This window comes from Mya arenaria, chromosome 12 (assembly GCF_026914265.1).
Source record: "Mya arenaria isolate MELC-2E11 chromosome 12, ASM2691426v1".
NCBI classification, from domain to species: Eukaryota; Metazoa; Mollusca; class Bivalvia; order Myida; family Myidae; genus Mya; species Mya arenaria.
In genome coordinates, this window is record NC_069133.1 from 50007018 (window position 1) to 50031026 (window position 24009).

Genomic DNA, 24009 nt, shown 5'->3' on the forward strand with positions numbered 1-24009 from the left:
ATTTTGAAGTACCTTAATACACACAGTGACCTTGACCTTCGCCTTATTCGCAGCCAAAAATGCAACCCAAGATGTTTTCCGCAAAGACTTGCTACTTAATCCTTACTCAATTTGGTTAGCGAAAACAGTTTTATTAATACATTGTATTAGCTAGCGCGACCTTGGCAATGACCAAACCAACCCTCAATACAATTTCAAGGTGTGTCTTCATACGAGTTTTCAATATACTTAGTTTAACCACCATGCCGTACTGAATTTATAGAGCTGAAACTGGTCCTAATTTAATAACAGCGACCTTGACCTCACCAATCCAAACTGCAATGAAGGGTATGTCCTTTATATAACCTTGCTATACAACAAGTTGTATCACTGCACATTATTCTTAAGCTAAGATATTTAGTTGAAACCTTTTGTTTTATTCATAGTTAAAGCGACCGTGACCTTGACATTAACGTACTCAAACCAATCATATGGTTAGTTTCCCCACGAACATGCTTTAGTTTCATTACAACACTTTAGTATCATTACAATGAATTATTGCAAGGTCCGGTTATTGAGTGGAAACCGTTTCCTAATTTTATTTACAACGACCTTGACCCCATCGACCCAAGATGCAATCACAGGGTACGTTTTACATGAACTTGCAATATACCTAGTTTCATCACTATAAACTTTTCCTTAACTAAGGCTATTAAGCAGAAAATTCTATTTTTAAAAGCTGCGACCTTTACCTTGACCCAACCAATCCCAAATACAATCAATAGCGGCAACCAATTTTTTATTTATAGTAGCAGCAACCCTGACCTTATCCACTTACATATCAAATTCAACCTATAGTAACATCCCCACGTGAGCTTGCTGCATGCATACAACGTAATATCATAATGGAGATCATCTGTCTGGTGCTGCTGCACACCGGCATACACATTCTAATAACCGAGTATTCGTTAAAAATTTGTTTGAAAATCACAAAATGAGTTATGAAGACACCTTCCTTAAATTGTGTCTAAATGCTACAAAAGACGTTCACTTAAATAAACTGAATAACTGACGGTGCTGGCTAGTGTTGCGGTGCTGGTGGCGATGATGTGGTCGTAGTTGGCGTGGCGGTGCTAGTGTTGCGGTGCTTGTGGCGATGATGTGGTCGTAGTTGGCGTGCCGGTGCTAGTGTTGCGGTGCTGTTGGCGATGCTGTGGTCGTAGCTGGCGAGGCGGTGCTAGTGTTGCGGTACTGGTGGCGATGCGGTGGTCGTAGTTGGGGTTGCGGTGCTGGTGTGGCGGTGTACGTAAAACAGGTATATGCTTATTTCTTCTTTTAAAACGGACTTGTGCTAAATCCGTTGTGAAAATATGGGCATGCGCTGAAAATATACCTGCATATGAACGACATGTTTCAAAAAGAGACAACGCCAACAGACCGTATGATTTAAGGTATTTTACAACGAACGCGTTGGTACATTTCTCAATCCTTGCATTGTAACATTTATTGTCAAACCCGTTCTGTTATCAACAGTGCACCGGCTAAATGTATATATAAGATAAGGTTCGCTCACCTTTTCCATAACAAGTCTTGGTTTGGATCACCATTCTCTCAAGAAGAAAAACACACACACACACGAAAACAAAATGAAAATCGTCGCAGTTCTCGTTGCACTGTCAGGTACGTGTTAACATGTTTGTAATTCATAATGACTTTAATGAATTGGAAATCAACTAGTCATTTCCATTTTTAATTGCTGGCAAGTAGTTTTTTTCATTCTTCTATTTCTTCACAAAATTCTAACAATTAAATTACATTCAAATTCTCTTAAAATTCGGGTTAAAGGGACTGTACACCAGATTGGCACCAAAAGTTTTTTTTCTGTAACGATTCTCAGGACAATTATCTAATAGAATCTGTTTACGCTTTGATATCATAATTGTAAAAAAAGTACCAAAATGTAAAAAAAAAATGTGTCGGATACCGGGTTCGAACCCGTGTCGCCAAATTTGTAGTCAAGCGTCGAGCTACGACGGCTTACTCTATGTGGGCGACATTATTAAGCTATACACCTACCTCAGTAATATCACGTGATGACACCGACTAGCCAGTCACGCATAAGGAATGAATTCTACCTGGTAGACATACCCAGTAATCTTTTTAATGGAAAAGTACGAATAACTGCTAAACTTGAATAAATTGTAAACTATGTGGTACTTCAGATAGTAAGTATCAGTGCATTGTACACATCGATGCCAAGTTTATGTCAGTTTTCGACAATTTTCTTTTTTTCCAGCCCCTTTAAAGTAAATTACTGCGTAGAAATACGCTGTAAAATTCGCAAACATATCGGTTAATCATGCTGCTTCTGACCATGATCTTAAACCTAATCATAAAGCATTACAAGATACGGCTTAAAGGGACTCGATCAAGTTTTGGCACCAAAGATAGTTCTCCCGGTAATGCATCTGAAACACTATTATAATAAGTTTACTCTTTGATTGATTGATTGATTGATTGATTGATTGATTAATTGACATTATCACGAGGTCCTTTCAATGTGTTTTAAAATGCTTAAAAACGATCAATCAATCAACCACCTTAATTGTGTCCAAACAGGTTAACTGTAATACTTTACAAAACTTGTATTTTTATAAACTGTAACCAGAATTGGTCCCAAGCAGAGACACTGGAAATTAAGTCTTCTACTGGTTGGGTAATATAAATATACTTATAAAAGCAGTTTTCATGAGGGGGTTAGCCATGATCACATTTATCCTTTTTCTAAATTCCATTTTAACAGACAAATTGTTTAACGTCGGTTATTAGCTATGCGCACTACCAACTTAGCTAACTAATAATTTCTCCATTTTCTTCTTTTATGTACTGCTTTCACGAACAGCAAAATTTTAACACCTTTTCCATAGCTAGCAACGAGTTAATATATCAAATCTGTATCAGTTATAACAGCCTGGTGATTATATTTCAAGTGCCTTGATAACCTATTTCATAATTTTAACAGACACTTACATTTACAACAACGATAATGGTCAATTAATTTTGTTTTACATGTATATAACTTCCAGTGTCCATGGTCCTGGCGTCCGACTGCCCAAACAATATTAGTGAATGCCAAGGAATACAGTGCGGAACTGGCTTTCACCTGGAGTGTGTTAATACAATCTGCACGTGTTCAAGTAAGATTGAGTGTTCTAACTGATCGTTCTCGCGAATGTTCACGGCCTCTAAACGCCAGCTCCACCACTTTACGGTGGTGCAAAGAAAAAGAGCTGTCGACACTTCCGTGGTGGAGCTGTGGACTATGTTTACATAAACAAACGTGAGTATGATTTATATTTCAATTGATAATTTCATTTAGCGGACATATTTCGAAAATCGGAGAATGTGGTACCGTGTTAGAACACTTCTACTATAGGCTGGTTACTATTTCGTTTCAATATTGTGCAAACTGTGGTGTCAGGAGCTTTTCTCCCGAATCGAACTGGTGCATATTTTGTGATCTGTTTGCATAGCAAGTACATTTAGATGCTTACACACCCCGTAAGAACATTCTCACGCATGCAAACATAACTGTTATGTATGGTACTTATACCGGAACACAACAAAACTGATAAGCACTTCTTAAAAAGGAAAAATGCACATATTTATAAAAGTGGTGACGCTGTTGCCCTAGTGGTGGCGCTATCGAGTATGTTTTGCGCTTGAAGTAATATAAAATATATACGCTTTTGGAATGAATACAAAAGTTGCTATGTTTATTATTCATTGAACATTATGCTGGTTATGCATACTACTTGCGGAAACAAAACTCTACGCGAACTACTCTACGCGAACTACATTAACCTTACTGAAAACTATTTCGAAAATAAATGGCTAGGTGCTGTTAATTTTACCTTATAACTATAAGTATCTATCATATGGGTCCGGTTATGAGAGAGGTATTCTTGCATACCGCACGTGTGTTCCCGGTCATTTGACCAGTGCTGGAAAAACGCATCATACACCACCATGTAAGATGAGTTATGGGCCACAACGCGCTACTTCTTATTTCTTTTATTGTATGGTTTATGAAAAGTACATTATTTCATTTCAATAAAGCGCAATCAATTATAAGTATGCAATTAATTTAAATGGATAATGAATAATCGTAATAACGCGATTTAAATAGTTACTATTTGACATCAATAGTGATTTAAAATTACTGCGCTTTATGACATCAGTAAACAACGTTTCACGCGCTTTTTGGTAAAATGTACAAAAGTGCGTTTTTTACCTCAATTCTTCCACAAATTGATAATTTTAGATATGCAAGAAAAAATATCAATCATGTTTTTCCGGTACGGAAAGAAAAATCGGTCACGCTACGTGGCCGGTAACTCGGCAAACCTTTTTACCGGCTTACGCGCGTGCACTCGGGTCGGATTTTCTATCCGTACCGGACACACATGATAGATACTTATATTTATATGGTAAAATCAACAGCACGTAGCCGTTTGTTTTCGAAATAGTTTTCAGTAAGGTTAAGGTAGTTCGCGTAGAGTTTTGTTTCCGCAAGTAGTATGCATAACTAGCATAATGTTCAATGAATGATAAACATAGCAACTGTTGTATTCATTCCAAAAGAGTTAACTTTTTATATTACTTCGAGCGCGAAACATACTCGATAGCGCCACCACTAGGGCAACAGCGCCACCACTTTTATAAATATGTGCATTTTACCTTTTTAAGAAGTGCTTATCAGTTTTGTTGTGTTCCGGCATAAGTACCATACATAACAGTTATGTTTGCATGCGTGAGAATGTTCTTACGGGGTGTGTACACCGAAATGTACTTGCTATTCAATCAGATCTCAAAATATGCACCAGTTCGATTCGGGAGAAAAGCTCCTGACACCACAGTTTGCACAATATTGAACTGAAATAGTAACCAGCCTACAGTAGAAGTGTTCTTACACGGTACCACATTCTCCGATTTTCGAAATATGTCAGTAAAATGAAATTATCAAATAAAATATAAATCATACTCACGTTTGTTCATGTAAACATAGGGCACAGCTCCACCACGGAAGTGTCGACAGCTCTTTTTCTTTGCACCACCGTAAAGTGGTGGAGCTGGTGTTTACAGGCCGTGATGTTGTGATTGTCGCAAAAAATGTGACATTCGGAACTTTTCGGCCATTTTTTATCGAAAACAACCTCGGATGTATGCCGGTACATATGTAGAAGTAGTTCGTTTTTTCTTTAATTATATCATTAATTAAACGTTGTGTATTAGCTTGTATTTGTAGATCTAAGTTTAAATTGATTGCTAGTGAAGTGTATCATTGAGACATAATTAAGGTTTTCAAGAATAAAGTCATAAAGTTTAACTGCTAAATTAAATTTCTACGCGATCTACTTGCAGCGGAATTAAACGTACCTTTTTCTGACATTGTAAACCGTCCCTATACATCCGAATGAAAATGAATGTCGCAAATATTGTTTGTGTTGCAACTTAGTATCTATTCCGAGGACATTGCTTAAATTGTGAATATTACGGTTGTGAATGTAGCCAATGCTTTAAATGTCGCGAATGCCTTGACTTTCGTGTTTGCAAATGCCGTGCATCCCTTGAATGTCGCAAATGCTGTACATGTCGCGAATGCCTTGAATGTCGCGAATGCCTTTAATATCGCGAATGCTATTAATGTCGTTAATCCTTTGAATGTCGCGAATTTTAATGTAGCGAATGTTAATGTCGCGAATGTTAATATAGCGAATGTTAATGTCGCGAATGTTAATGTAGCGAATGTTAATGTAGCGAATTTTAATGTTGCGAATGTTAATGTCGCGAATGTTAATGTAGCGAATGTTAATGTAGCGAATGTTAATGTCGCGAATGTTAATGCAGCGAATGTTATTGTAGCGAATGTTAATGTCGCGAATGTTAATGTCGCGAATGTTAATGTCGCGAATGTTTATGTAGCGAATGTTAATGTAGCCAATGTTAATGTCGCGAAAGTTAATGCCGCGAATGTTAATGTAGCCAATGTTAATGTAGCCAATGTTAATGTCGCGAATGTTAATGTAGCGAATGTTAATGTAGCGAATGTTAATGTAGCGAATGTTAATGTCGCCAATGTTAATGTTGCCAATGTTAATGTCGCGAAAGTTAATGCCGCGAATGTTATTGTAGCCAATGTTAATGTAGCCAATGTTAATGTAGCCAATGTTAATGTAGCCAATGTTTATGTCGCGATTGTCATGAAGGTCGTGAATGTTGCTAATACGTTTTGGCTTCCAAAATTAAAATGACGCTGAAGGCATTTAAACCTACATGTATTTTTGTATTTATATATCGAATGTCGAATGTTTAGTAAACTTCATTTATGTATTATAATTTGCTCTTTTGTTTAGCGAACACTGGTTGCGTGCTCAGCAGCGAATGCACCGATACCGCCGACCGCACGTGCGATGGCAACCGCAACTGGGTGTGTATAGACAACCGGTGTCGCTGTTTTCGCACATCAACTGTCGGCTAACAGGAGACATGGAATAAAATAGTTTTGCGGTCTTTTGAGCTAATAAATATTCAGAAGTTGATTGCGTATTTAGATTTGCATATTTAATTCGTTGTGTATTCTCTTGGCATGTAAAATTCTGTATACATCCGAATTCATTACGAATGAACATAATTGTGTTTCTCCCAACCCCGATAAGTAGATCCAATAATTTAACCATGCTAGAAATTCTTATCTTGCCCACGGGCGAAGATAAAATGCCCCTATGGAACACCTTTTTAATGGTCAGCACATTGTAATTACCTCCCTTGTTGAAGACTGTCGTCTGTTGCATCATTGAAACCTGGCTTGTGGCAATATTTAGAACGCTTATTTATTATTTCTCGCTTCAAATGTCACCATAATAGAGTTTTCACGCACATTTCAATAAAGAATGCTTCACTCTTCTTAGAACTATTTAAAGAGCGACTTGACTGTTAACATAACCTGAATCAATGCGCGCATATCCATGACAACCACAAATTATCACATATATACATACGCAATTATTTTCACTAAGCACAAAAGAGTCCCATAAAAAATACATTTTTACTTAATTTTGTTTAACTGGGGTGGGAAAAAAAGCATCTACCATAGCCGCTCGGTAAACCTCGTTTCCGCAAAACACCCCACGCTCGGGTCGGGTCTTACACTCTCGGCCATGGCAGATACTTATAATCTATGTCATGTGCCAACTAGGAGTTCCACAGTGGTTCCTCAATATTCAATATTGAGGAGATGGTTTCACTGACATTCATTTATCAAAAAGCTATAAATGAAGGTGTCCGCCTCTGATAAAAGACGTTATGGTTTCGAACCTTACCAGGTGGTACTGTTTAATTGCCACACAAGGACACGATACTGTTCACTACCTCGGACTCGAGAATGTATTTCGCGCCCTACCCCGATAAGTAGATCCAAATATTTGGCCATGATAAAAATCCTTTTACACCACCTCAGATAAGTAGATAAAAAAATTGCCAATGCTGGAAATCCATTCCTCCCATCTCAGATAAGTAGATCCAAAAATTTGGCCGTGCTCACTTCACCCATTCTTAATCATTAAGATATTACTTCATCTCATCTAACTCTTACATGGACTATCTAAACGAAACAATGCATATACCATATATGTTTTATATACTTCTTTATTCTCTAGATATTTAATGATTTAAATGAAGACAAATATAACAGTCATATACATAGACCGTGTTTACTTACATTTTGGTAAACTCCCTTATATCAAATTGACTCTTTATCAAAATTGTTCATGGCCTCATTTATTTCAATCATCGGTTTAAATTTGGTTGTTATTTTGAGTAAATATTTACTGCAGTTTTGAAGAAAAACACATTTTGAGCGGGAATGTGACTCCTTGTGTTAGTTTGTATGGTTTTTGAAGCATTAAATAGCTTTTTTCTCCCTAAAATGAATAACAATGTTCTTTGCCTCGAGAAACAGACTGCTCTAGAACAGCTATAAAACTTACATCTTGTGGTTGAAATACCAAACTTTGACGCAAGTGGACAATTTTAAAGGGACTGGACACCAGATGATCTCCAAATCGGCAAATACAATATTTCCTCAAAACGAGCCTAGAATTATCAATAAGAGCTAGTATAAGGCTGATAATACGTAAATTTGCATGATTAAGAGAATATTTTGTCGCTGTCTAAGCTGATTTTACCCGTTTAAAGATAGCGCATAATGGTTTATATTGTGTATATTTAGCACGTGAAAGTCACGCGATTAGTACAGAATACATATACCGACGCTATTTTTAAATTTACTGGGATTTACGTGGTAGACAAACCCACAAGATTCAATGCTTTGTACAAAACGATATCAGTTTTATGTAAGCTTTTGGAAATTATCGTTTGTTCTTGCAACGTTATCATGTGGTATCTAGTCCCTTTAAGATACAGGTTAAAACTACAGAAATGGCAATACAAATACATCAACTACGTGTTAGGATTCTCGAGTTGGTCTGACATTTTAACGTTACGTCATACGTTTGGCAATTTATGAGTTTACGTTAATTTTAAAATTCTACAAAGCGGTTAATTCCCTTTACCATACCGTAATTACTGCCACCACATATAAAGTGATGAAGATCGAAATTTCGTGACGTCATTCATAAAGTCAAAATTGTCTTTCATTTGAAAATAAATAAATATTTTTTAATGTTGAAACTACTAACATATTGTATAAACGTGTAAAAAGTGTTTTTTTTTTACAAACATTTTTACAGTCGGACCCCGCTGGCTCGAACTCGCTTTCCTCGTTGGCTCAAACTAGATGTAAAGGACCGATTTCTATTTACTGAAATTAAGCATTCCCGCTTGGCTCGAATTTACCGAGGCTCGAGGTATTTCGCCGGTCTCTGGAAGTTCGAGCCAAAGGGGCTCGATTGTAGCTGAAATCCAGGAGACCACTCCGAAATAGATAGTGGTTTACTTTGTGTATAAAAACATGACTATCCAGTAACAAGTAGTTATTGCAAAACAAACTGTTGAATCGACAAAAACGCCGATAGCACTACCACAGACACACTAGCTTCCATAGAAAACGCAGTCCCCCCAGGGACCAAAGTGTTCCGACCGTTACATCCGTCTACATCGGAACACAAGCACTCCCAGTTTGTAGCGTTACGTTGGCAACCGTCGTCTGACTTTAACTGCAGACATCTTCGCTCTATATCTGAAACCAAAGTAGGAATCAGTGATAACACTGCAAAACATAAATACATAATGGCAGTTTGTACACAGATAGAGATCATCTTATCAATGAGCGTATCGCACGATCGGCTTTTCGGTTAGAGTTAGATATATCATTGAAATACAGAGTCTGGAAAACCACTCTAGGATTTTATATATTTACAACTTAGTTATTTCTGTTTTCTCAATCCCTCTCACGGCAGGGAATTTTCAAAATCACTAGGGTCGAACATTTTCAGGTAATTTAGTTTAAACATATTTATTTTACAACGATTGTGAAACAAGTGGTTACAACATTATGTTAATCACTCTCGTTGGCACGATTTTACGCGAGAGTGTGGTCTTGTGTTGTTGGGAAAACCGGAGATCCCGGAGAATACCGACTTGCCCGGCTTGGTGACCACATACCAAACTCACATGCGCCCAAGCCGTTCAAATAATCACGAACGTAGTTAAATATTCGGGCAAATTATTTTTCCATGTCGGCGGTCCCACCGGGCTTGATACAGAGGTTTTTCCTTACTAAATGTTCAAATATATTCAGAGATATTCATCTTGCTGAAATTTTGAAATATTCCTTTCATGGTTTAGAAACATCCTAATTGTTGTTGTTTTTTCATGTAGAGTCTGTTACTCCTTAGTGTCCGTCAATGTAGCCTACTTTTTTATATTATTTATTCTTAACTCAATAAAGTTTTACATTGTCATTCAGGTCTGGATGAAGCAGATAATGAATTATCGTGGCACATTTACAAACACGATTTTAAACATCAAGAAGAAACGCCGCAATGTGACGAAAACAGTTTTTTCAATGATTGACAGAATCACTACAGCCGGTTAACTGTTCTGCTGGCTACTTAAATGTATTGAAGCATACACTTATTGAAGATTTAATCAATATACATGTATAGTGTATCTTTAGTCATCTTCACTGCAAGGGAACCTAGAAAATAAGGAAAATACATACAAAAGAATTACAAGTTTTACTTGTGTGCCTGATGAACCCACCTTTATGTCAAAATTACATTAATATAGCACTAGATTGGTTGGAATATATATTTCAGTAACATATGATTCAGTAAAACATGTTTTTATTCAACGAAAAGTTACAAGGTTTTGTTATAATAAATGAACTATAATTGAAGATATTCAGTTTCAACCGTTATTCTATTTTTAGTAACAATGACCTTGACCTTAACCCAAGGAGAGGACCAAACGCAGTCCCATGAATGGTCTCCCTAAACTCCAAATAAAACATTTCGGTCACATTAAGTCATTCTAAGCTGAAGATATTCAGTTACAACCGTTTTTCGTACGGTTTTTTGTACGTACAGTATCCTTGAAATTGACCGTGGGGCCCCAAACGCAATCCCATGAACGGTCTCCATAAACCCTTCTTACATACCAAGTTTGGTCACACTATATAAACCCTTATTCAGTTTAAACCGTGTTTTATATTTTGAGTAACAGTGACCTTGACCGTGACCCTGTCGGACCCAAACGCTATTACATGAAATGTCTCCATAAACTCTCTATATTTACCAAGTTTGGTCACAATATGTCAACTTTACTATTTTATGGTGACAGTGACCTTAACATTGACCCAAAGGGACTCATACGCAATACCGTGAAAGTCATGAACTCTTCCTATTTAGCAAGTCTGGTCACAGTATGTCGACCTTTCTATTTTTTTGGTAACAGTGACCCTGACCTAGTCCCAAAGGGACCCATACGCAATAACTTGAAAGTCATAAACTCTTCATATATACCAAGTTTGGTCACACTATATCAGTCCTAACTTCAGATATTCAGTTTTAACCGTGTATATATTTTATTAACAGTGATATTGACGCTAGCTGCCCAATCGCAATCGTTTGAAAGGGTGCATAAACGCTTCCTATATACCAATTTTGGTAACAATAATGATGTCAACCCTTACTAAAGATAATCAGTTTCAATCGTTTACTATTTTTAGTAACAATGAATTTGACCTTGATCTTAGCGGCCCCTAACACAATCCATTGAACAGCTTCCATTAACTCTTCATATATACTACGTTTGGTCACAACATGTCAGCCCGTACTAAAGTTATTCGGTTTGACGCCTCCCGCTTTACCATCCTCCCGCCTGCCCGCCCTAACAACGACGTTCACTTAAGGAATGAATTGCGGGGTTGATGTCATTATCGGGGTATGAACGCAATTGGGTTGGTCAATGTGTGTGGAGTCCGAAGTCCGACCAATAGTTCATTATTTCATTCAAGAATTGTTAAAAAATACTTCATTTCATTTAAGAAAACCTTTCAGTAATCCGTTCTTACCCATTCTGTAAATAGAACGACCCGACTATAACCGGAAACATTTTTTTCAAATGACGTCACAATAACCCGGGAAAAGATCAACCACTTGAAATCACTTTAAAACGTAAATTTACCACAATTCTGGTACCAATATATTTAAAATATAATAAACTTACACTTTTAAAAATGTTGATCTATATTTTACGGGACCTGCAGACACAATACAACCAATAACAAGATCAATAGCTTTCATGTATATTGTTATGCAATGAATTACGATCCGAACATATCCGAAGATGTTGCGTTCATCGATTGATGAACGCAATTGCCGAAAGGCAGTTCATTTAAGGAACGGAAGTTGAGGTGTAAATATTACGTGAACACATGGGTAATAAAACGTGAAACTTACTAAATCTTCGCTAGTGTCATCCGATTAGTAACGTTGTAATACTAGTATTGCGTTTTATGTGTGTAAGCCTTTTTATAAGAAATCGGAAGAACATAATACATGTGGCATGTGCGGGCCATATACCGTTTATATACTGGACAGTTATACTGAGGACGCTATTCATATATAGGAATCATTTATCAGTTCAATATGACTCCGTAAAGTTGCATGTCTGTAAACTTTAAAGCAGGATACGGTAGGAAACAAAGGATCTTGTACGGTACAAAAATAAAGTAGGTTATACGACTATACCCCCAGCAGATCTAATGAAAAAGTGTCTTACGGTTGTAAATGGACCGTGCACGAGACTTTCTAGTAATCCCACTAGCTGATACATTGTATTTAGAAAGGCCATGATAATAATTTAATGTTTATCTTTCAGAAAAATATTTCTTTCTTTTTATCCATTTATAAATCTGTATTTATTTATTTGCTCACTAATATATGCAATAAACTCATCGTTGTATAAGTCAGATACAGTGACTCGTTTTTTCTTCATATTGGTGTTCGTCCAAGCGAAACGGCTTCTTACGTCCATAAGAAGACACTTTTGAAGATAAACTCGTACTGTATCTATTACATTACACCCTTCAGGTTATACTTACACATTTTCCCGTCCACTTGAACGGATCCCTTGGAGCACTGAGCACACTTCGCCGTCAGCATCATCGTTCTGTTGTCAAAAGGATCTGCACAGTCCTGCATATAGTACCCAGAACATTCATAGCACCTCACATTGTTCTGGGTTCCTGTAAAACAACTTCATTGTTGCAATTTACTTTTGATTCGTTATGCATATATAAGTCGATTTGTCAACATTACAACGATTTTATCACAAAACATAATGTATGTTTATGTTCATCAACTTATTTTGGCTACAGGTTACATTATCCATGTTTAAGATTTTATCTTTATATAACCACCATAAGTACAAGAACTGGTAGTTTAATTAAAAGGTTTTATTTCAAATGCATAAACGCCTTATACACATGAGCAACAATGACACGTATTAACATGTATATACATATATACATTCATTAAACATATATACACATCATCCAACATGTATATATTCTACAGGTAAAAGTTTAAAGAGAAATGTCGGCAACGATGTATAAACTCAACTATAACTTCTCAACTAATCAGGTTTTACATGATTCATTAAACATCATGACTGCAGTGGCTTTGAGCCATAGCTGAATCGTACAGTAACCTGTATACGTAGAGAAAATTGTAAAACAATGTACATTTGTATTACTTACCTCCAGCAAAAATAACTGAAATCAAAAATGCAAAAGACACACACGCGAAGATCAACGATTTCATTTTTTTGTCAATTTATTTATCTGTCCGACCTTGTGCGAAACGTCCAACTTTGAACAAAACGTTAAAACAAAAAAGTATTTTTAATGATGCAAGTGCAAAATGCTCTCCGCTCAATGAAGCGCACTCATAAACCAGAATGTTACCTCATATTGCCGAGAAAAATGCGAGGGGCGTTCAGTATGTAATGCGATTGAAGTACGTTAATGACTAATATTTGAGATAATGGCTTACAAACTCATAAAACGGGGCGATTTTATCGCAACTATTTTAATGCCTTTATCTTACCTTTTGCTTACTGTAACCCCTAATTAACATTAACAATAACTCATCCGAGCATAAACCTAGCCCTAAAATAATCGCAAACATTTCCTTAAAAAATGTTGATTTTTGAGGTGTAAGATATTCACGCAGACCAATTATTTAACGCAATCCATTGATTCTGTTATTCACCCCTTTTCTAAATGCAGGTCCCATCTAAACCAACCCTAAATGGCATTCTACATCTATCATCGCGTTGGTTACATAACTCGTAGCATTTAAGTTAGCACTTTATTTTTAGCACAACCCACCACGTCGAAGGAATTTTCTGATTCTACGTTTTAAAATTGATAAAATTTTCTTGCAAGTTCTCAACAACAGCATACAATGTGCAATGCATTTCAGGGGCGTACCTCGGAACCTTTTGAATCTATGCCCGGGGGTTGTGGTAGGGGATTGAAGTCTACGGTTCGTGGCTGGTCCATAGCTTTGCCATTCATGGTCGGATACGTTATAGGTGATCACTATAATGACGCGTCGCGCACTAGCTGTACGGTCAAGGTCACTGCGCACATCAGAACATTCTCAGTGTTGCTATATAAAAATGTTCTAAATAATGATGAGATTTTCAAATGATTTTGTTGAAGTGATCACCGTAAGATCACGACGTGTCGCGCGCCAAACCCGGATCTTTTACTTCGATGTCAAGGTCACTGCATGCCTCTGAACATTGTCAGTTTTGCTATATAAGCCTCACTCAATGTGTTTTTGTTCGGCCAATAACTGCCACGCATGGTTGAATTCCGAAATAATTTGGAATTAGTGACTACCTTAAGAAGGCGACATCCGGGTTCGCAAGGTTCAATGTCAAGGTCACAGAGCTGGGTCAAGGTCTTGTGGCAAATAAGAAATATTTTGTTTCAAATAACATTTTATTCTACATTAACCCAACAAATTAAATAATTATTTTTATTTTAATATTTCCCCTGAGTCAAGCAATAACATCCTGCGTCAAGGCATCGTAAACGGATATGGATCACTTCTGTAATAGCCCTAGTTGTACTACTAGTAATTTCAGTCATAGTCCTGCTTACAAACGATCAAAAAATGGCAAAAACTGCTCACAAAGATGTTCAACATGATCTGGATTTTAATATAGAAACACCGATAAGAAAGTAATATGGGGGGGGGCACTTGGATATCCAAGGGTGGTTCAACACCGTTGTTATCAACGGCTGAGTAAGATCTTTCATGCATTCCTTATTGCTGTTTTTTATTTTTTATTTTAAAACTTAAATTATTTGACAACAAGTAGATGCATTATCCCTTACCTGATTAAGGTATCACGTATTATTGTGTATTTGGTATATGTTATATCACATTAACAGTTTCATAACATATGAACATATTTCATACTACATTCGAACCCCGTTGGCTGGTACTCGATTGGCTCGAATTCGTCGTTGGCTCGAACTGGATGTAAAGGACTGATTTCATTATACTGAATGTAAGCATTATCGCTTGGCTCGAATTTTCGAGGCTCGAGGTATTTTCGCCGGTCACTCGGAGTTCGAGCCAAAGGGATTCGACTGTATGTCAATTTAGTTTGATACCCCAGATTATGAAAACCCCCAAGACATTATATGTTTTCATGTGCGTTGTTTATCTAATTATGTGTCATCAAAATGATATAATTCAACAATTTAGACCCTCAAAGTGAGACAAATGATTGTGGTAAAACTCACAGCGAACAATCAGGCAACAATTTATCATATTATAAATGCAGTGAACGCTCTATATTGCTAAATAACCGTGGAGGCATAAACTCATTGCAAAAACCATAATGTAGGGGAAGAAATATGCTGCGTAGCCTGTTTTGCTCTTGTTGTCTCCATTATATGTTTCTTGCGACCATTTTTCTTGTCAGTTGAAGTTAAAATTATCATTATCGTAAAATTATAATGAAAACTTTAGCAGCATAACTTCACATTCTTATTAGTTTTATTTATGTTTATATATTTTGAATTCAAATTTAACTTGTATGCAGCCTCTGCGACTCCTGACACAAATATATCTCTGACGCTTCATATATATTTTGCCGACGGTTATTGAATGTTTGCCAACTGTTTACACCATGAATATATATATATTACAAAAACGAAACCATTCTGCTGCAGTGATCAGTCTGTTGCACGTTGTCTACTCCGCATAAACACACCATTAGTATTGTGCTGATTCAATAACAAGTGAAATAGTATTAGAGCTACTCGCTCATGACTTGTAAAATGCACTTCTTTTGTATGACGAAATAAAGTGTTGCAAATCATTAGGAGTGTTAAAACTAAGATACCAAAAGCTTCAGCAAATGCTGATACATGTGTATTTGCTCAAATATCGTCTTTGAAGACCACTATTTTCATTAGCGTTAACAACGCTAATAATCACCTAGTTACAGCTTTGTTTTTGTGTGATTGGTTTACTGACATTATCACGTTATGTTATCAATGTATTGTTATGAGGTCAAAATGTCCTCAACTTTGGTTAGAGTCCACGTGGCCTTGTGCCTTCCGTGTCGGTTTTTCAATTCTTTCTCGACTTTACCGGAGTGAGTTTGTACCTCACTTAATCAAAACTACATGTTTTCATATGCATTACCAGGAAAACTAACTTTTGGTTCCAAAACATGAGCGAGTACCTTTAAAGCGACACAATTCACGCGTATTTGTTTCGTTTCTGGATATTCTACGCATATTCTAGTCTAGTCTCAATTATAATTATTTGTGCAATATTAGAGTGTTCTTGTTTAGTTCACTGAACATATATATATAACCATGTGGAAAGGAAGAAGTGGAGAAGGGCTGGCATTTTGTGGAGCAGCGTGTGAGTTGACTTATATTTATTTCTGTTGAATTAGCACACTGATTAAGTCTAACAGGGCTGCATTTCTTTTTTTAGTTATGGTTAAACGTTGTAAGAATGTCATAAGAAAAAACAAATTCGCTTTAAATCTTACCACTTACTTTGTGTTGTTACATACTTCAACATTTTATTGTTTTTTAAATTTTTGTTCAAACTACGTTCTAAATTGGCATCCACTGTTTTTATAGACCGCTTCACTTGATTTAAATCAATAACGGCTTACTGCTGATTTACTGGAATAAATGTATTTGAAAACTTGAGTGAAACTGCATTTTCACTAGACAAGACAAAATGTTGACCTCTTCTTTTAGATGTAATAAGATGTAAGAATGGAACGATGTCCGAAAGAAAATTGACAAGATGTGTTTGAATTAAAAAAAATGATAAGAAAAAGTCATTTTAATGTATATTTCGTTGTGGATGGAAGATGCATCAAATTCCGTCTGTTTTAGCTGTATCTTTTTTTTTTATCTTTTTGGAATATTAAAAATAATTTCCCTTTATATCATATGAGAACTCATGATCATCGCATTCTTCAGTATAATCTAGATATTTTTTAACAAATGAAAGCTATACATTCTGTGAAGAAAATATTTTCAGAAACAAATAAAGCATAAAATCATGAAATGATTTGTCAATAATGTGTATACATGTATACGAGTTGATATGGTTTAGCCGTAAATAAATTCAAACAGCTCACGTTTAATGAATACAATCTTGGTTAGGGTAAAGCAGTTTATTGCTAATTAAGATTATTTTCACTATTTGCATAAATGTTAATAAGCAATACACAACTTAGTCCAATTTCAGATTGCAGTGAACAAGAACTAGCCCCAATTAGGTCTTCAATGGACAGGAAATAGCCCCATTTTAGACTTCAGTGTACACGAAATAGTCCTATTTCAGACTTCAGTGTACACGAAATAGGCCCATTTCAGACTTCAGTGTACAGAAATTAGCCCAATTGTAGACTACAGTGTACACAAATTGGCCCAATTGGAGACTACAGTGTACACAAATTGGCGCCATTGTAGACTACAGTGTACACAAATTGGCCCCATTTTTGACTGCAGTGTACACAAATTGTCCCCATTTAGACAACAGTGTACACAAATTGGCCCAAATGCAGACTACAGTGTACACAAATTGGCCCAATTGTAGACTACAGTGTACACAAATTGGCGCCATTGTAGACTACAGCGTACACAAATTGGCCCCATTTTTGACTACAGTGTACACAAATTGGCCCCATTTAGACTACAGTGTACACAAATTGGCCCGATTGTAGACTACAGTGTACACAAATTGGTCCCATTTTAGACTACAGAGTAAACAAATAGGCCCAATTTTAGACAACAGTGTACACAAATTGGCCCCATTTAGACTACAGTGTACACAAAGAGGCTCCATTTTAGACTACAGTGTACATAACTTGGCCCCATTTAGACTACAGTGTACACAAATTGGCCCAAGTTTAGACTACAGTGTACACAAACTGGCCCGATTTAGACTACAGTGTAACGGACTAGCCCCATTTTAGACTACAGTGTACATAAATTGGCCCAATTTAAACTACAGTGTACACAAATTGGCCCCATTGTAGACTACAGTATACACACATTGGCCCCATTTAGACTACTGTGTACACAGATTAGCCCGATTGTAGACTACAGTGTACACAACTTGGCCCCATTTAGACTACAGTGTACACAAAATGGCCCAAATTTAGACTACAGTGTACACAAATTTGCCTAATATAGACTACAGTGTATATAAAGGACTAACCCCATTTCAGACTAAAGTGTACACAAATTGACCCAACTGCTGACTACAATGTACACAAATTGACCCCATTTAAACTACAGTGTACACAGATTGGCCCCATTTAGACTACAGTGTACACAGATTGGCCCCATTTAGACTACAGTGTACACAAATTGGCCCCATTTTCGAGTTCACTGTACATAAATTGGCCCCAGTTTAGACTTAAGTGTAAATAAATTGGCCCCATTTTAGACTTCAGTTTACACAAATTAGCCCAATTTAGGAATTGGCCCCATTTAAGCTACAGTGTGCATAAAGGCTACTATGAAATGCTTTAACCCAAATTACACCATAGTGTACACGCCTTATGTCTTGAATTGAATGGAGTCTACATAAGTTATGTAGAATCCTTCAATTGATACCGCTAAATAAAGTAGGTACCTCGTTTAGGTCGATGAAATAACGTTTCTTACATTGATTGCTTTACATTCACACCGAACCGAAAGTAATTGGATGTTCAAATAAGCAAAACCATTTCCAATTGATATAAACGCGTTATGACATAGACAAATATGGAGTCCAACTGTTCTGTTTACTCATCTCTCAACAAATGTTCGGTCAGTTCAGTCATTTACATATACACGTATAATATCCCTGTGTTTATTTAACTGTTTAATTCAAATAGCATGGTTTTGTTTAAGACCACTGAGGCTTACTTTCAGTTTTTCCATGCAGGTGTTTGTTGCTGTATCGTGGGTATCATCTTAGCACTGATTGGACTCGGGATCGCCAAAATAGTCATCGGTAGGTTCTATGAAAACTTTAATTGACTTCATCAGTAAGTGCAGTGAAAACCACTATTATTGACTAGGTATGTCCAATGAAAACCACAATTATTGACAAGAGATCACCAAAGTTGCGATGAGAACCACAATTATTGGCTCGGGATGGTCAAAATGGTCGCAGGTTGGACCAATGAAAACTCCAATTATTGACTAGAGATCACCAAAGTTGCGATGAGAACCACAATTATTGACTAGAGATCACCAAAGTTGCGATGAGAACCACAATTATTGACTAGAGATCACCAAAGTTGCGATGAGAACCACAATTATTGACTAGAGATCACCAAAGTTGCGATGAGAACCACAATTATTGACTAGAGATCACCAAAGTTGCGATGAGAACCACAATTATTGACTAGAGATCACCAAAGTTGCGATGAGAACCACAATTATTGACTCGGGATGGTCAAAATGGTCGCAGGTTGGACCAATGAAAACTCCAATTATTGACTAGAGATCACCAAAGTTGCGATGAGAACCACAATTATTGACTCGGGATGGTCAAAATGGTCGCAGGTTGGACCAATGAAAACTCCAATTATTGACTAGAGATCGCCAAATTTTTGTTGGTGTGCGATGAGAACAACAATAATTGACTCAGGATGGCCATAATAGTCACGGGAAGTGGCAATAAGAACCACAATTATTGACTCGAGATCGCCAAATTTGTGATGGTTTGTTGCAATGAGAACCACAATTATTGACCCGGGGTGGCCGAAATAGTCATGGGTAGGTGCAATGAGAACCTCAATTGTTGACTCGGGATGGCCGATATAGTCATGGGCAGATGCAATGAGAACAACAATTGTTGACTCGGGATGGCCGAAATAGTCATGGGTTGATGCAATGAGAACAACAAGTGTTGACTCGGGATGGCCGACTAGTCACTGGTAGTGGCATTGAGATTCACATATGTTCACTCACGATGGTTTAAATTTTCATTGGTTGTGGCAATGAGGACCACAAATGTTCACTAAGGATTGTAAAACATTTGATGCAATAAGAACCACACTATTGTCTCGGGGTGGCCAAAGTTGACAAGGGAAGGGGCAATTAGAACCATATCGACTCTTGTTGGCGAAAATAGTCACGGGAAGGCGCAATTAGAACTGATTTAATTGACTCGGGATGGCTAAAAAACGTATTAGGTAACTGTATTGAGAACCACAATTATTGACTCGAGATGGCCAAAAAGTATTTTGTAAAGCAATGAGAACCGCAGTTATACATTTATTTTTTAAATAGTGAATGGACGATAATAGTCAATTGGTATAGGTTTCCGCATCTAACCCAAAAGGTTTTGGTCTCGATGTATCTTATAACCTCTCAAAAAGAACACAATATTAAACTGCCTCGAAAACGAGTTTATATCAGTTGATAGCTTATTTACAATCGAGCTGTTATAAATAAGTATACTAGGATACTAGTTATATATCTGTCTAGCAAGCAGTGATCTCCCTTAATAAGCAGAGATGATCTATTTGTGTGTAAATTACTTCGGAAAATAGTTGTTTTCAAAGATAATTATGAATTTTATTTCAATTGAAAGCAAATTTGAACTTGGTTAATGATGTCACGTGATTTTGCTGAAGTGGTTCGCGTGATCTCATTGATTATTGCACGCCAATGAAAGTAACCTCTGCGTGGAGTTTGATCAGCTACACGTATTCTGAATCGTATTTTCAATAAAAACGGAGAAACAATGGTCCTTAACCATTGCAGGGATCGCGTCCGCAACAAAGATCTTAGTCGATTGTAGTCGAAAGTTGAAATTATTCTAGTAGCATAGGTTTATTATTTTTCTCCGTGTTGAAGTGAATTGAACATTTGAATCGAACACGAAGTTGTGGAAAGAAAAGGTCGGTGTATTGGCATTTGTGACGTTAATACATATTTAAGATAACTTCAGTTACGGACGACTGACATCTTTTATTAAAACTGCCCCCAGGGTTCCATTCGGCGATTTCCCTGCGTGTATTTTGTAGGGAATTCATAACTGGTGTTGTCCAAGTACAATAATTTAATTTTTAATGTATCACTGTATCGTTTACTTATTTACTAGTTCACTCAAATCAAATATTACAGGAGCCATCCATCTTCATGACTGTCCTCTACAAGACTTGGTGCCCATCTGGCTGATCGTGAGCGGCGTGGCTCCAATCTTCTTTGGCGGCTCGGCGCGTAAACAAGGGGATGACGGTGATGAAAGTCAAAGTCCCGCGCGCAGCGTCTGTGGGGTCATAGGGCTGGTCTTCAACCTTGCCTGGCTCATCTGTGGTATGGTGTTGTTTTTAAAAGTCCCACTGACTAAGAATTCAATTAAGAGAGTGATAGAACAACAGGGCTTATTTTTTGAGGTGTCTTGTTTTACTTGTGGTAATACCGGGCGATTGGGCAAAAGCTCTTCTAAAGTTCTAAGATTTTTTTGATTTTTTTAAACTACAGGAGTTAGCCGAGATTTTCAAACCTTGTTTATTTGCATACAAATACAATTCGATCGACAAACAAGAAACCACAACACATAAACACAACACATAATAGACATCCATTTCAACTAATTGCAGTGAAAATTTGTAGCTCTGCTTTCGTTCGAATCCGTTTCAGCATATCGTATAGTGTAGCAATCTGATGTATACTTTGAAAACAAGTATTTGTTAGCTATCGCATGCACCTTCCATATTAGTGGCGGATCCCTGGTCTAATGGAAGCTCACTTGACTATCAGTTCAGGGGAATCCCCCTCGCATCACTAAAAATACTAATCGTTTTCCGGGAGGGACGTTAAATGGGGATCCTGTGTGACAGTGCTATACACTGGTGCACATTAAAGAACCAGGGTAGCTCTAACCAGGGTTACATTCTGTCTGTGCACTATGCTCCAATCGAAAATGACTAACAATCTCAACGGAGCACTCGCCGAATGGGCAAGGCCCTAGTGCGAGTATAAATAAGCTTACACACCACAACCTTCCATATTCGAGTTATATTATTGATATCTTTTTGTATAGAGAATACTATCTCCGAGGTTGCCTAGCCCTCGTTAATGAAATTACAAAAGAATGACTTTCCTGCAAAACAAATATCCGCTTATTTATGATGAACTCAGTGCATTTAGCCAGGACTCATTTTAGCCCACGAAAATCTATATCCATATGTGTCTCTTAAATGTATTTATACTTTGATTTCTAATAATATATTTCTTTCTTCTTTTTCAGGATCATTGTGGGTGTACCCCACGTTCGGAACGGTAAACAACGATGACTTCGTGCCCTGTATTGGCAACGTTACGACGGGCTGCTCTCAAGACTGCCATAAGCCGACCTTGACCTTCGCGTTTGCCATGGTCACAATCGACTGGATTTTCTTCGTATTCTGGTGTATTACCACATTGTGCTCTTTCCGTGCAATTTGCTCTCGGTCACGTGGTGGGGCGCAGATAAGTGCTTAGTGTGTGTATTCTTTGAGCCAAACACAATGATTTTGTATATGTATGCAAGTGTTATCTAGTATTTGTGTAATGAGTCTTCGTTTCATAATATATTCTTGTATCTAAACACACCTGGACGTTGTGACAACTTTTTTTTTGTCTTGGAACGAGCCATTTTTTGCGACAACCCATGGAAACCAGTTATATAAGACTGCTGACAAAAATTAGATCGCAGATTTTTATATTTAAGTTCGAAAAGTTGATGTTTTATGCATTTTTCTTAAACCGTTAGTTAAACATTAATTTTCGAACGGAAATATGAAAATCTACGATCTGATTTTTGTCAGCAATCTTACATCATTGGGTTGCAGATATTTACGTAAATTTTTTCTCTTTCCAAGACAAAAAATAAAAATGTTGTACAAATGGTACATCTGTGAGAGTGTAGCTTTAAGAAATGGTTAACATTTTTTTAACTTTTGTGTTAAATTTGGATTTCTTTTATTTAAAAAAAAAACTAATTCTTTAAACTGGCGTTTTAATTTTTAAGACTTTAAGTGACCATATTTTGATTGCAGAATATACACTTAGCATGACACTTTCTACCAGTGAAATAAAACCGTTAAGGAAATTGTTGAATATAAGGAAAAGGAACTATTTAAACTTAAGATACTTCAGTAATTTGGTTTCTGTACATACATCAAAAACTTCACCAAAACGTTGCTTGTGTCGTTCCTGAAAAGAAGCCATGACTGCGGAGACCATCTGCATGATGTCGTTCAAAGCGGCTGTATTCTCCCTGCATATTGTGACCTGCGAACTCTACCATAAACAAGTGAATTGTATTCCTTGTAAACTTGTTACTTTTGTATATTTATGCGACCGTGTATGCCTGTTTTTCTTTACTATTAAAATTTCAAAACAATACTATTAGTTACCCTTTTCCACTGTTGATAAACAAGAATTTTCAAACAGGAGTATTTTACCTTGACACAGAGCAGGACATGTTCGGATTTGTTAGTACGTTGTAATTCCAATCAATACCTGGTCTGGTGAGATTTACATATCTTGTTTCACTGGCCGTTTTACGGTGGTTATCCCTTCATTCAACGGCAATTTTGATGAGATTATGGTTTGTTTGTGGTGTTTGTATTTGTGCATGTGTATAAAAAAAATATTTGTATTTTGTGATGTTAATATGTTTGTGTCAAGAGTGCATTGTCTTTATGCCTAATTCCCCTAAATTCCCTTTGTTTTTTTTATTATCTACTGCTGGGCTTGTCCCTGTATTTTCCATTGTGTTATTGTTAATCAATTACACGTGTTCAGTTATATGATATTAGAGGTTTCTCAACAGCATGTGTTACTTACACTTTAACGAGTGGTTATTAGTGATCGTGATAGGATTAAATTGTGGAAGAAACACATTCTGGCCCAAGTCTCTCGAAAATTATGAAGTGCTCTTTCAA

The 24009-nt window shown here is 36.8% G+C and overlaps 3 protein-coding genes across 4 annotated transcripts; 2 read left to right on the plus strand and 1 right to left on the minus strand.

Moving 5' to 3' along the window:
* Positions 1-1573: 1573 nt before the first annotated feature.
* On the plus strand, positions 1574-6581 carry LOC128210326 (serine protease inhibitor Cvsi-2-like). Its single transcript, XM_052914600.1, has 3 exons — positions 1574-1659; positions 3066-3176; positions 6396-6581. The coding sequence occupies exons 1-3, from the start codon at positions 1626-1628 to the stop codon at positions 6518-6520; spliced, it is 270 nt and encodes an 89-aa protein (XP_052770560.1). The 5' UTR covers positions 1574-1625; the 3' UTR covers positions 6521-6581.
* A 1096-nt stretch (positions 6582-7677) lies between these two features.
* Positions 7678-13465, minus strand: LOC128212022 (uncharacterized). The gene is made up of 3 exons (XM_052917239.1): positions 13265-13465; positions 12608-12751; positions 7678-9238 (listed from the first exon to the last, which is right to left on the minus strand). Exons 1-3 carry the CDS (start codon positions 13326-13328, stop codon positions 9033-9035), a joined length of 414 nt encoding a protein of 137 aa, XP_052773199.1. The 5' UTR covers positions 13329-13465; the 3' UTR covers positions 7678-9032.
* Positions 13466-16289: 2824 nt separating this feature from the next.
* LOC128212008 (transmembrane protein 272-like) lies at positions 16290-23467 on the plus strand. 2 transcript variants are annotated; one of them, XM_052917220.1, is made up of 5 exons: positions 16290-16466; positions 19005-19073; positions 21200-21391; positions 22329-22562; positions 23119-23467. In XM_052917220.1, exons 1-4 carry the CDS (start codon positions 16418-16420, stop codon positions 22559-22561), a joined length of 543 nt encoding a protein of 180 aa, XP_052773180.1. In that variant the 5' UTR covers positions 16290-16417; the 3' UTR covers position 22562; positions 23119-23467. The 2 variants fall into 2 exon arrangements, with proteins under 2 accessions (XP_052773180.1, XP_052773179.1); XM_052917219.1 differs by having other exon boundaries at positions 22329-23467.
* The last annotated feature ends 542 nt before the right edge of the window (positions 23468-24009 follow it).

Bases quoted from the DNA above. Each gene is read 5' to 3' on its own strand.
- LOC128210326 (XM_052914600.1), top strand. From the start codon at position 1,626: ATGAAAATCGTCGCAGTTCTCGTTGCACTGTCAG. The intron at 1,660-3,065 runs GTACGTGTTAAC...TATAACTTCCAG, and splicing joins AGTTCTCGTTGCACTGTCAG to TGTCCATGGTCCTGGCGTCC. The intron at 3,177-6,395 runs GTAAGATTGAGT...TCTTTTGTTTAG, and splicing joins TACAATCTGCACGTGTTCAA to CGAACACTGGTTGCGTGCTC.
- LOC128212008 (XM_052917219.1), top strand. From the start codon at position 16,418: ATGTGGAAAGGAAGAAGTGGAGAAGGGCTGGCATTTTGTGGAGCAGCG. The intron at 16,467-19,004 runs GTGAGTTGACTT...TTTTCCATGCAG, and splicing joins GGCATTTTGTGGAGCAGCGT to GTGTTTGTTGCTGTATCGTG. The intron at 21,392-22,328 runs GTATGGTGTTGT...CTTCTTTTTCAG, and splicing joins CCTTGCCTGGCTCATCTGTG to GATCATTGTGGGTGTACCCC.
- LOC128212022 (XM_052917239.1), bottom strand. From the start codon at position 13,328: ATGAAATCGTTGATCTTCGCGTGTGTGTCTTTTGCATTTTTGATTTCA. The intron at 12,752-13,264 runs GTAAGTAATACA...GTTGTTTTACAG, and splicing joins TTCAGTTATTTTTGCTGGAG to GAACCCAGAACAATGTGAGG. The intron at 9,239-12,607 runs GTAAGTATAACC...CTTTGGTTTCAG, and splicing joins TCAAGTGGACGGGAAAATGT to ATATAGAGCGAAGATGTCTG.